The 13,188-nt window shown below is 48.6% G+C and overlaps 1 protein-coding gene across 1 annotated transcript in view; it reads right to left on the bottom strand.

Moving 5' to 3' along the window:
- Positions 1-12,842, bottom strand: part of PDZRN4 (PDZ domain containing ring finger 4) — a 136,157-nt gene extending 123,315 nt beyond the window's left edge. Inside the window, exon 1 of the mRNA XM_062195536.1 lies at positions 12,774-12,842. Coding sequence (XP_062051520.1) covers positions 12,774-12,842 — 69 coding nt within the window. The remainder of the gene's footprint in view (positions 1-12,773) is intronic.
- Positions 12,843-13,188: the final 346 nt, after the last annotated feature.

Below are 13,188 nucleotides of genomic sequence, written 5' to 3'. Positions count from 1 at the left end.
TGGCTGTAGTGAAGATGAAAACTGAGGATTTGTTACTGGCATACTGGTGATGTGGGACTGGGTGCACTCAGAGATACCAGCAGGACACACAGTGGTCATGCTCACCTGCCACAGACCAAGTGAGAACTGCCCGGCGAGCAAAAGGGGTCACGAGTGGGATATTCGCAGATGGATACTGCAGGATAGGCTTTTTTTTTTTTTTTTTTTTTGACATGCAGAGTGGACAGTGAGAGAGTGAGAGAGAGAGAGAGTGAGAGAGAGAGAGAGAGAGAGGTCTTCCTTTTGCCACTGGTTCACTCTCCAATGGCCGCCGCACTGCGCTGATCTGAAGCCAGGAGCCAGGTGCTTCTCCTGGTCTCCCAGGCAGGTGCAGGGCCCAAGCACTTGGGCCACCCTCCACTACACTCTCGGGCCACAGCAGAGAGCTGGACTGGAAGAGGGGCAACCGGGACTAGAACCCGGTATGCCGGCGCCGCAGGCGGAGATCAGCCTAGTGAGCCATGGTGCTGCCCGCAGGAGAGGCTGTGTATGGATCCTAGTGGTTCCCAGTGATTTCCCTCTGCCTTGTTTGTCATCGGTTATCTCTCTCTTGAAGCCAGGACCCCTGACCTTCATTTCAAGAGGAATAATAGAATGATGGCTTAAAGATTTGTAAGAACATTTTAAAAAGTAAATTGGTATTTAATGTTATTTCAACAACTTTTTAAAAAAGTCTCAGGTACACATAGGTCCTGGAAACCTGAGAAAGAGCGGGTGGCCACAGACTGTGCTGAAATACAAGGGGTCCTCACAAGCCCCTGGAGCAGGGGTCTTAGGAAAGGCACACGTGGGTTTCTAGAGACTTAGGCCCAGAGCAAACGCCCCCCGTAAGTGCATTCTCCCATTAGCTTTTGGAAGCACCTCTGTATATCTGTTGCTAGTGGACCACGAATCTGCTCACCATATGACGACTCTGTCCTACCCTACTTACTGATACGGGTTGGTGACAGTCTACTTCAGAAGGTGGACATGGAAAAGACGAGATTAAGCCTTCAGGTCCAAGCCAATTCAGGAGGACATACTTGTCTACAACTTTCTACCCTGTATTTCATATGCACTAAAATACGGTTTACTGGTTGGGCTACTGTCAAGATCCAACTTTCTCTCAATTCCAATTACTGCAATAAGTATAATGCACCGCAATGCCAAAAACCTTAAAAACTTTTACTTAACTTTTCTAAAATTTACCAATTCCTCAAGGTAGAGACATCACATTTATATATAGTTATTAAAATGGCCACCATTAGCAAGACAGTAAAACTATCCCCTCCTCCCCCATCCTTGCCTCCTTCCTCCCTCCTTCTTCTCCTTCCTCCCTCCCCCATCAGATTTCCTTAGGACCTGGTAAGAGCCTAGTTTGACACAGCAAATACATTCAGCATTTTGGTCACAGTTCATACCTAATTTTCATGGAAATAGAAAAATTAATCCTGTTTAAAAAGGAACTTTTTAAAATGCAAAAATGTAACTTCTGCTCCAAGTTTTCTATCTCAAGTTATCTGTGGGCCACCGAGCCAGCTTTCTGAAATGCTTAATGGATCTTGGGCGCATGAAGGGAGATTATCTTTACTCTCACCATATTGTTCATGGCTCAAAGAACATCCCAGCTGTCAAAGCAAAAACGCAGAGAAATATGATTTTGAGTTATTGGAAAAATGTATTTCCATATATTATTAAATGTGATTAGGTTTTATTTAGAGCTTAAAGTTTCAGAAATGATTTTCAGAGGCTATTCTTTGCTTTATAAGCTTAATAGGGATATTTTCACTGGGAGGGATTCTCATATAAGTGTTAGAATAATTATGAAACCCAAAGGCACCATCATCAGGGAAAATTTAGGTAACGTCCAGGACATTTTATAATGATCATATTAAATTCTTTTTATATTAATGGGCAGCATATATAAAAGAGTCTAACAATTTTAGCCATACTTCACTTTTCCAATGTTGGATATAAATCACATTATATGTGTGTACGTGTGTGTGTGTGTATAAATGCTTATCCTTACACAAATAGCTTATTTCGATTTCACAGCATGAAAGGCAACAAAAGCAGAAATGTGACAGTTCCTAATTCAATCAGCACTTACTTACTCTCACAGAGCACTGTGCATGTGACGGCTCTGTTTCATACACAGCACTTGCCCTGTTTTAGGTCTGATTCTAACCTTCCTGTGTCCTCAGCAACTCATCACTACTATGGAATCCCAGGACCCTTCACTGCCCTTCTCTCCCACAGAACTAAGACGTCCTTGGGCCACAGCTCGCTGTGTGTCCACTTCTACTGCTGACGGTTTTGGACAGCAAGCTGCCTGCAGGCAGAGGTCCTGTCTCACTCCCTGGTGCTCCTTCCCCCAGGCTCGAGCTCACCCAGCATGCAGTCTTCCACCCTGCTATCGAGGGGCACACGCATGGACACGGGGACAGGCTCTGAGGACGCAGACTGAAAACGGCATTCATGCTGCTAGACACTGAGAAAGCAGCGACGTCACAAAGCACGAAAACACGTCATTGTATGCCTGCCACTCACACGGGAGGCCTTGGGCCAGTTCCCAGCTTCTGGCGTGGCCAGGCACAGCTATGGCCATAGCAGGCACTGGGGAGTGAACCAGGCTCTATGTGAGAAGGGGGACCTGCAGAGACGGGCAGATCCCAACACTAGCCGGAGCAGCTGCCTGCGTTTCAACTTGTGAAGCCAACGAGGCGCACACAGGGGGTGGTCTGTGGGCCCTGGGAGCCGAGATCAGCTCCAGACGGCAAACCCTGAGCTAAATCCCGAGGCATTGGAGTTTTTAAAGAGTGTCCAGGTGGGACAGACGTTCCAGGCAAGAGGGGCTTCATGCTGACAAACAAAGACATGGAAAAGATCATACTGTTTTCAAATCAATGCTACAGTTTGACTACAATGGGATGTAAGGAAGAGAGGAGAAAAGACCAGACAGAAAAGGAATCTTTTTTGCCAGCATAGATTTATAGAAAAAAGAGAATTTTTTAAAAAAATACATTTATTTATCTGAGATGCAGAGGGTAAGAGAAACAGACACACAGAACTCCTGTCTACTGGTTCCCTCCCCAAATGTCTGCAAAGCCTAGGGCTGGGACAGGCCACAGCTAGGAGCTGGGAATTCAATCCTGGTCCATCACGTGGGTGGTAGGAACCCAAGTTCTTGAACCACCACTGCAGCTTCCTAGGTGTGAAGGAGCAGAAGCCAGAATTGGGAGGGGAGCTGGGACACCAGCCCAGGCACTCACCACGGGATGCAGGCATCCCAAACCGCATCTTAATCACTAGACCAAACCAACCCCTTAAGATTCACTAACCTAAAACACTCGATGGCTCTCATGGTGACATGGTTTGGCTTTAGCTGCAAATATGGTAGCCTAAGAGGTGTGGGAAAGGAACTTGTTCTCTTCCTTATGCAAAAAGGGGATCTTCTGTAAACACTCTCCAGATACCTGAATAGCATTTGTATTCCCTCCCTTCCTCCCTTACGTCCGTTTCTCCCCTCTTCTTCTAGCTGGTATTTGCTCTGCCTCAAAGGGCCACCTGTTTGGTGTTCCTGGACCGAGTCAGTGGACACACGTGAGGAGCTCAGAGGGAATGAGACCTCTAGTGTTTACAATAACACGATGCAGACCCAGCATCGGGCCACCCTGGCTGCAGTCCCAGGCGTTTTGCTCGCTGACAACGTCATCTTGTCACATGGTGACTCTGAGCCTCATTCTCTGGTCTGTAGAGTGGCAATTCCAAAACCTACTTCACAGTCATTGTTAGACTGAAATAGGGGCTCAGGAGGCGGCTCCAAAACACTCACAGAAAAATGGGACTGGAAGATAATGAGAATTTTCCATAAGTGTTCTGAAGCCCCCTTGCAACCACAAAACCTGACATTTACATCCGCCTCTAATGCTTTACGCCCTTTAAACAGATTGTCTTATTTCACTGCCAACAAAACCCATCAAGGCTTAGATTAACTGACTCCACACTGCTCAGTGAAGTTGAGCAACTCGCAACGAGGGAGGAGATGTATGCTCCCACCAGACTGAAAAGCCCCTGTTCCGCCTTCTCTGTGCAACGCCACTTCTACCTGCTGCACTCTGGTGTGCGTGGCACCCATGGTGCAGTAACACTCTGTGTGCACTGTAACAGTATTTTCAGTATTTCCCATGTTGCCTTAATACTGGGTTCCATAAGTGCATGGGCAAAACCAGTTGGACATTGCAAATAGGAGTCACAGGGCCTCCATGAGGAGTCACTGGGGGATCTGGTCTATTGCAGGAGAAGATGGTAGAGTTCTGCTTATATATTTTTAAGTATATGCATGAAACCTGATTTTTTTATAGTTACTTATTTATTTGAAAATCAGATGGGGGTTGGAAAATTTCCATCAGCTGTTTATTCCCCAGATGGCCACAGCAGGTGTGGTTGAATCTGGCCAAGGCCAGGAGCCAGTAGCTTCTTCCGGGTCTCACAGGTGGGTGCAGGGGAAGGACCCCTTGGACCACCTCTCAGTAATTTTCCAAGGTGCATCACCAGGGAGCTGGACCCAATGGGTAGTAGCTGGGACATGAACCAGTGCCCATATGGGATGCCAACGTCGCAGGCGGCCGCTTAGCCCACTATGCCACAGCGCCAGCCCCCGTGTTTGTTTTGTACCCTGGGATATTGTTCAGCTGAGTACTGAGCACAGGGCAAGTGTAGACTAATTACTTGTGGCTAGTCAATGAGAAATGCTTTGCCCACAACTTTCTTTTACTTTATAAAAATCTTAACACATTCTACTGTGATTCAACCACAAAACCGTATTAACTATCACTCACTCCAACGGTGGGCTTTCATCTACGGATGTATTACTCTTAAGCCATACTAGGATTTTAGAAATGCTCTTTGTTCACATGCTCTTCAAAAAGGTTTTTTTTTTTTTTCTTTTTAAATAAAGGTACCTGAACAGACCCTTAAGAGGCTTGGGAGTGAGAGGTTAGTTCAGAAAAAATCTAATTTCTACTGACATGAGAGCAAGTTTCCAAAATAAAAAATTTCCTACAGCCTTTCCATAAAGCTACATAAAGCAGAACAGAGGGGGAAAAAACCCAGAAAGCTTTACAAGGAGCCAAACCATCAGAAAGCAAGATTTACAGCTTGTTACCGAATGGCACAAATTAGCAATTAGATGTTATATGTTGGAAACACAGAGGAGGATATAAGGCTGCTACTTCTTAAGATTTCTGTTGAAGGAAACAATGAACTCTCCGTAATAACCCTTTCAAAGCTGGCATTCCACACTGAAAGCCACAGAATTCTGACAGAAGAAACGAAGGCAGCTGGAAGGGAGACAGCGACGGAACGGCTCATACTGATGACTTTGGAAATGCATTCAGATGGGAAAGGCACAGCTGCACTTCAATGATCCACGATTCCGAATCTTAAGACAAGATCAACACCCAGAGGTGCTGAACTCCACACAAGTCACAAGAAGAAGACATTTCTGATGAATAACACCTACAATTCTTACGACACTTGCCCCAAGGTAGATTATGGGGAAGAACATGAAGACAATGACGGGCAACTCGGTTCTGAGCACCTGCTCACTCTTCCCATACGAATGGGGACCATGTCAGGGGCGCAGATCTTCAACGAACCACAGCCCACGCGCCTCTTCTCGAACACCTGCTGGTTGAGCTCTTGCACCTTTCTTGCTACGCGACTTGTAGAAATTCAGCATGTGAACATCTATTTACCCAAGAACCATGTAGTAAATGCTGACTGACTGCTGTCAAAGGAGTTTTTGCTACCCATCCATCTTCATACTTAACTTAGTAACACTTGTAATGTTAAGAAACGACCGCGTGCTAATAAGGACACGTCATCCACCGTGACTGGAAACCAATCCACAGATGTCTACCTGATTCAGATCATGAATTTCAAAGCATTTGCAACAACAACAACAAAGAAACTGAAGAGTTTTCTAATGGGATAATCCCACTTAGCCAACAGGTTCATGTGAGTTGCTGTAGTTTGGATGTCTGTTTCAGGGTCCCCTAAAGGCCTTGGCCTCATGGGGGTGCAGCCTGGAAAGACTGCAGACTTGGAGGTGAGCCTGGGGGGTGGTCTTTGCCTCCCTGGGGGTGTGACCTAGGAATATGCTGCAGTGACACGGTTGGCTGCACAACCCACGCTGGCCCAGGCAACTCTCTGCTTCCTGGCTTGCCATGGCACACACTGGCTCCACCACAGCCACTTTCCTGCCTCGCCAGACAGCTGAGCGACCTGAACTCGGACCTGGGAAGCCAAAACCATGTGGCCCAGTAAGTCTTCTTCCTTTGCACACAGCTTCTCTCAGGCACTGCTAAAAGCGCTGAAGAATCAGTTATCTGCACATCTACTAGGTCAGCTTTTGGTAACACGTCTCCCTGGTTTATAATATGGAACCTCTAAAAACCTTTTTCTACATTATCTTACCTAGATAGACAAATATGCAACAAGACATGGCTGATCTTCCCCTAGGCCTACATCAATTACATAAATGGTGAAAATCTAAAGAAATTAAGTGTATAGATTTCAGGGAAATATATACTATGACCCATCTAGTAGGGAAACGCACCTGTATAAATATAATCATTATAATGTGTACTTTAATTTTTAAAAATCCCACATCAAAAACATTTTAACATTTATAGCTTTCTTCCAAAATGCTATTTAACGCAGGTTCAAGGCTTAATGATAATGATAATATTGTATTGTTTTATTTTTTCAATACAATATTATCATTATCTGAACATCATAACTCAAAATGTGCATTAACTTAGTTTTTAAAGCAATGGTATTAATTTTTATTTTTAATATCACAAGTTTAAGTAATTTTCCAAGTAAAAAATGAAAGGCCCAGGAATTCTGAACTCCAAAAGGCCCAGAAAATCTGAACCCCATACCAATAACCTGCCATATCTCAGCTTCCGGAACGTGCAGTCCAACCTACCCTGAATCAACCCATTTCTAGATTATTCTTGCTCATTCCTGCAGGGAAATGCTCTGTGGGCATCCCCAGGCTAGGATCTCAGGAAGGCAATTCTGAGATAGGGTGCAGTGTACAAGACACTCCAAATGGGGTGGGGAGGAAGCAGGATGGAGCAGTGGAAGGGCCACACTCCCCACACTCCCAGGCAGGCCTAGCGACAGCCACGTAAGAACCAAAAAGCCCTCAGCCTTCCCAAGCTGGGCCAGCCTGGCCAGTCCTCACAGACTCCCACCATGCCTCGCTGCCTATGGGCATCCCAAGAAGAGGCAGGGCCCGGACGAGGGGCTCTCTGCAGCTGGGAACATCACTCAGGGCTCACGGCATCCCAGCACCGGGGCACAGGTCCTTCCCGCAGAGTAGGACACAGGGCATTTCGAAACCCCAGGCACCGTAGCTTTTGACATACTGATTACTCAACAGCTACCCCCTACAGAAACCTCTCTGCTCTCGGCTCCCCACCCCGACTTTCTGTCCCACTTCCTCTTCTGTATGCATTCCCAATTTTCCTCCTCACCTCTGTTCTCTGGAATGGTTCTCAATGCTGCGCCTTGCTCCTGTTCCCCTCAGGCCGTAGTTCTCACATTTCACATGGGACACACACACTTTCTCTACCCTACCCGCTGGATGGGCCTTCGAGAGCCCACAGAGGAGCTCCACAGCCTCTCCCCTCCCAGAATTCACCTCTCTCCTCCCATCCCTCTTTGTAAGCCTCACTGCATCCCCGAGTCTCACAAGGCAGAAACCCACAGAGGTTGCCGCCTCCTGAGCACGGCTCCTGCTCTGCTGTGGTCTCGCTGCAGAGCCCACAGCGTCCCATGTTCAAGGCCAGATGCTACTCAAAAACACTGCAGCCACATGCACACACACGCAGCTCATCAGAGCTCTCTCTCTTAAAAATGAAAAACAGACAAAGCATCAGGGCACAGAAGATGCTCTGGGGCTTCGCCTTGCCCCTGTCAGGCCAGCACGCAGGACCCCACCACCATCTCAGGCTTTAGTACAACTTACGGCTAACAGGTCCCCTAGTGGAACTCCATTCACACCTGTCACCTGTTTGCTACCTCGGTGGACAAGCTTCTACCCTTCCATGTTTTTGAGTCCCTCTTTCTTCTCCTTTCTCAAGACCCTAGCACGCTGAGAACGTGTGCATGCCTACAGCACCTGTTAACCTCACCGCTGACGTATTTCTTCACTTACCACATTAGACAAAAATTCTATTTCTCTTCTGCCTCCAGATTCTGCCTTTCTCAAGAGAAGAACTGTCACTCAGGTCTGTGCCGCCCATGGCCAAAGGTCAGAACTTGGCACACCCGAAGCCATCAGCGCTCACCAGAAGTTCATTGAGCAGACAGAACCTCAAGTCTAGAATGGAAGACACCTGCTGGAGGGCTTCAGGAGAAGACGTTTCCCCGGTGCATCTGGAAGGAATGGACACCTCACTCAAGCAAATTCAACAGGAGGCTGACTGTCGGAGAGCATCAGGAGGGGAAGGTGTGGTCCCTCCGGCGAGCCGCTCCGTGTTTCTTGGGCTCCTTGTCTGATCCTCACGGATGTGATGAACCCTTAACTCCCATCCTCCCAACTGGGCTCCCCCTCCCCCCACCCCGTCCTGTGTCCTTCTCCCTGTCTTTCTTCTGCCGTATTCTCATCCCATGACTGGTTCCTAATACACCCTGCACAGGCTGAAAACAATGCAACTTCCAGCTTCCTGCACAAGGTGCTTGGCCCATCTGACCAGCTGTGCAGGAGAGGATGGAGAGGCAGGCAGAGGGACGCAACCCAAGGGGTCACTGTCCGACGCAGCCTGAGGCTGTGGATGAGCAAGGAGTTCCAGGCGTCTCCTTGAGGGTGTGCTGTGGGGTGCGGGCTAGTGGACAGCGAGCAACGAACCTGCCCTCCAGCAGCCTACAACTCAGTGACACACGGAGGCACGGCAAAGGAGCGCCAAACAGAAACCAAATGCCTGGAGAGGCCTAGGTGGGACAGACTCATCTTGTAAACCAATTTTCTTCCCACAGAGACACCAGGAAAACTAGTGATGCTAAGGGGAAAAAAATGTAGCTATGGGAAAGGTGAGTATGGAGGGTGTTCCACAGAGCCGGAAGAGCAGGGAGGAGTGACAGCCGTCCAAACCCAGAGGCCAGCGTACAGAGGAAGGAAAATCACGTGGCCTGGAGGATGTCGGATGTCGTCGGGGAACACAGGGAGAGTGGTAACAGGACAGGAGTCCAGCACCAACTGCGAGGGCTGGCAATGCTCATGTGGGTCCTTAGGTTATAGTCACAGGGAGCCATGAGCACTTCCCAGAACGTGATGCCAGCAGCATCCACCGGCGAAGTGCTTGGAAGGGATTCTCTAAGTCTAGATCTAAGTCTCCCGCGCGTTTTCCTAAGGGTTCAATCAGAAGACGCTCTGGGGACAGGGGTCACCATGAGCCGGTGCTGGGGTTGGGTCGCTCCCCTCGGGAGAGGCTCTCTTCTGGTCTATGATTCTGATTAACGGATGCAAACGTGCAGCTGGGCCACACCACTGGACCTGGAGAAGCCACCCTGTGCTGCCCGACAGCGCCTGCTCCCAAGAAGACAGTCACTGCGGGGACCCGGTCTTCGTTGATTTTCTCTGACACAGCAAGTGAGGACCAACAGGACCCTGGGAGACCACGTGACAGGATTCCACAGAAACCATAGCAACACTTCTGTGAACAGTGCCCACTTCGAAACATCTGTCCTGGGTTCTAACACGTTTCTCAGCCCCATGACAGTCTGAATCACGCCCATCAGTGGAAAAGTTACATTGGATTTATGCATAAAAAACCCAAGCTACAGCGTCAGATGATTTAGGTACTGCCAGGCCAACTCACGGGGAAATAAATCTGTTATTAGGCCAGAAGTGCTTAATCAGCCCTTGTAGCCCTCTCGGTCCAAGCGGCCAATGGGTCAGATTAATAGGAAGCAGCAACTCGGCTCCTGTCAATAGCAGGGCAGGGCTAGAACCGCCCACTGATTCTTAAGAGGTTAATGAATAACCCACTTTGAGTAAAATAATCCACTGCACCTAGCGCACACTCAAGTTGGCAGGCGTGTAAAGCCACGTGAACACGCTTGGGAGGAGGATCCTTGTACCACCCCAAAGCCCGGACTCACGCATCCCTGTGCAGGCTGCAGCATGATTGGTCCAACTCCAGCTGAAAACTATTTCCCATCCCGTCTGCCCACAGAGTCCTGGCTCCTCCCTAGGAGCAAAACCTAACAACAGGACACGTAAACCTGAGCTCCTCTCACACCTAAGTGCATTCCGATCGTCTGCTTGCCGGCTATTTTCGGGACACAGCATCTCGAACAAAAACGGGACCGAGTTCAATGCCATCCCGATCCCGTTATACAGAAATACGCTTTCTGCTCCTGGGAGTGCTTCCGGCATTCACTGCGGATCTAAAATCATTCTATTCCCCAGCTCGACTTTAGCTTGCCTCAGCTGTGAAGAAGTAATAATGAAACAAACAAAAAAGGCAGGCGATATGAGAATCTCAAGTCTGTCAATAAACAGGATTTGGGCAGCCAGGTGTTAATGTTTGCAGGAGCTAATTCCTTCGAAAGAGGTGAGTAGATGCACTGGGCCACTCTAGCAAACAGTTACCTCCGACAGGGGCAGCTCCACACTCTGCATGCACCTGGCCCAGAACCATGCTCCAAGCTGCCGAGGTGCCGTCTCTCCCAACAAAAACAGGAACCCGGCAGCACAGCGCCCTACGGGGCTCCGGTGTATTATAGGAGCTGATCACTGGTCTCCTTTGATATCTTATCTTTGCCATTAACTCAACCAAACAGGAGGCAGATCTGGGGATGAGCTGGAGGAGGGCACCACCTGCAAGACCTCTCAGCTGGGGTTTCCACTTATCTCATAAAAGCCGGTTAAATGGGAGCTGATACTGCATCTCTCACCCTCTTTATTAAGGACCACAAGCACTGAAACTCTGGAGTGGAGGACAGAAAAGCACTCCAAGGAAGAGTGCCGGTGGAGGCAGTGAGCGAGCCATTTATCTGTTTTCCTGAGATGTAGGAAGCACTTGAATGCAAAACTCACAGAGGATTCTTTTAAAAGCCCCTCGCGGAGGCTGCTGTTCCTGAGCTAACTCAGCGGTCCGTTCCCGAGGCAGCCACCCTGCTGGATTTCTCAGAACATAAGCAGCTACACCCAGGCATAACGAGGGAGGGACAATCCTGGTCCCCCCAGCCCCACCCCGACCCACACACGCATACTAGACTTGCACATCCATTGGGGGACTCCGAGCCAAAACACACGGAGAAAAACGACTGAGGAATCTAATCCTCTGCTCCCTCACCATCCACAGAAAACACAACCCGAGAACTCAACTCCGAGAGCCAAAGCAGAGCCGAGTGTTCCACCTAGAGACGGTTTGCGTCAGTCCAAGTGCAGGGGAGTGAGGCAGGCACCCAGTGTGGTTGCAGCCTCTCCTTGCAAGTTTGTAGCGCAAACACCAAGCAAAAGGTACTGCCCCTCGTGTAATTAACAATGTTAATCTTCTTTTTCCTCTCTGTGGTGATAAAGGAGTCATTTTTATATTTAATTAATGCAGAGGATCATTTTGGAAACTGGCTAATGAGCCTCTGATCACATTACCATGAAAATGTGCATTAACGTTGCGACTGAAGGGGCTGTTTCATGTGTAGCGAATCCACTTTGTAATTAGCCCACTGTGAAATGCATCACGTCTGGGTGGGGGGTGGGGTGTGGCGGGAACGGGTAGGCAGCGGGCACTCCACGATGGCTGGGCCACAGACCACCAACCTCCCCAACACCGCCTGTCATGAGCGGTACCATCTCAACACAAACCGGACAGTGGGACGCATCTGGGGCTGACTGGGATGCGCAGAAATAAACTTTATTTTGCCAGACAAGGAATGTGGACCTCAGTATTCGCCCCCCAGGGGAACCTGCCCAAATAATATGGGCAATTAATACAATGCCGCTAAGAAGGCTGGGGACACGGCTTTCTTGTTTTTATTCGAACAAGCCCTGAGAGACATCAGAATTTATACACTTTCTCTAGGTCATACAGGCACATTTCAATAAGCTTCTAAAATGCATTTCTAGTATTAATAGGCAAAAGAATAAAAAAGGATCCAAGAAGACGTGGCAAGAAAAATATTCCTTTATCTCCTTGTAAAAGCAAGGCATAGTATGTATCTTTCCTCCTCTAAATCAAAAATAGCAGGTCTTCCTCTAAACCAAAGCAAAAAGTCCTAATTAATCCAATAATTTCCTCTGGCTAACAAGATTTGGCAAGAAACTTTTCCTGTCTATTCAGAACAGCTGAGATCAGAGAACTATTAAATCCCAGTATTTATGCAGACAATGACACAAGTGGTTTTCAAATGTCAACATTATTCCAAAATGAAAGAGGTATCTCAAAATGTTACAGACAGGATCTCAGGGCTGCTCCTCTTCCTTGATTGACATCTTGGCAGAAGCTACCCCAAATGTGAAAAAAGCATCCCACAGGAAGTCATGGCAAGGGGGAGTGGCAAAGCAACGGCAAATGCCACCCCGGACCCAAGCGGAAAGCCCCCAGCCACCAGCGTGCTCTCCACCCTGCACTCAGCCGAAGGCAGACAGAGCGCAGCCAGACGCCCCGACCGCTCTTTCGGACACACACAAAGCCCAGCCGTGCACCTGCCGGCCTGAGCCCCTCACTCACCTGGGAAACTTCATACAGCAGTTTGTAGTGCTCCTCTCTCTTCTGCAAAGTGCACAAACTGCAGCCCATTCTAGGAAGCAGAGCGCGGGAGCTGATCTTCCAGTGTCCCCAGAACGGAGCGGCAAGGCAACTGAAAGCGAATCACCCTCCAGTCTCCACTACTGTTTTTCATCAGTCACTCCAGTCCAGAAACACAGACAGTCCACGGTCAGCTGCAGGCAGGAGCCGGGCGCCGCGGACAGCATGCCTCCCTCGCCTTCCCTAAGTAGCTCGCACTCACCGACACACACGGAGTTTCCTGGCAGTTCATGGCAACACTCCCCCTGTCTCTGCATCAGCGCACATGACTACACAGATTCCAGCTCATGAATATTAATAGTGCCTCATTGATTATTTATGACAGAACATGTTAGCG

The sequence above is a fragment of the Lepus europaeus genome, chromosome 6 (genome assembly GCF_033115175.1).
Source record: "Lepus europaeus isolate LE1 chromosome 6, mLepTim1.pri, whole genome shotgun sequence".
NCBI lineage: Eukaryota > Metazoa > Chordata > Mammalia > Lagomorpha > Leporidae > Lepus > Lepus europaeus.
Note: the sequence above shows the minus strand (reverse complement) of the source record. Positions and strands in the feature narration are given on the sequence as shown.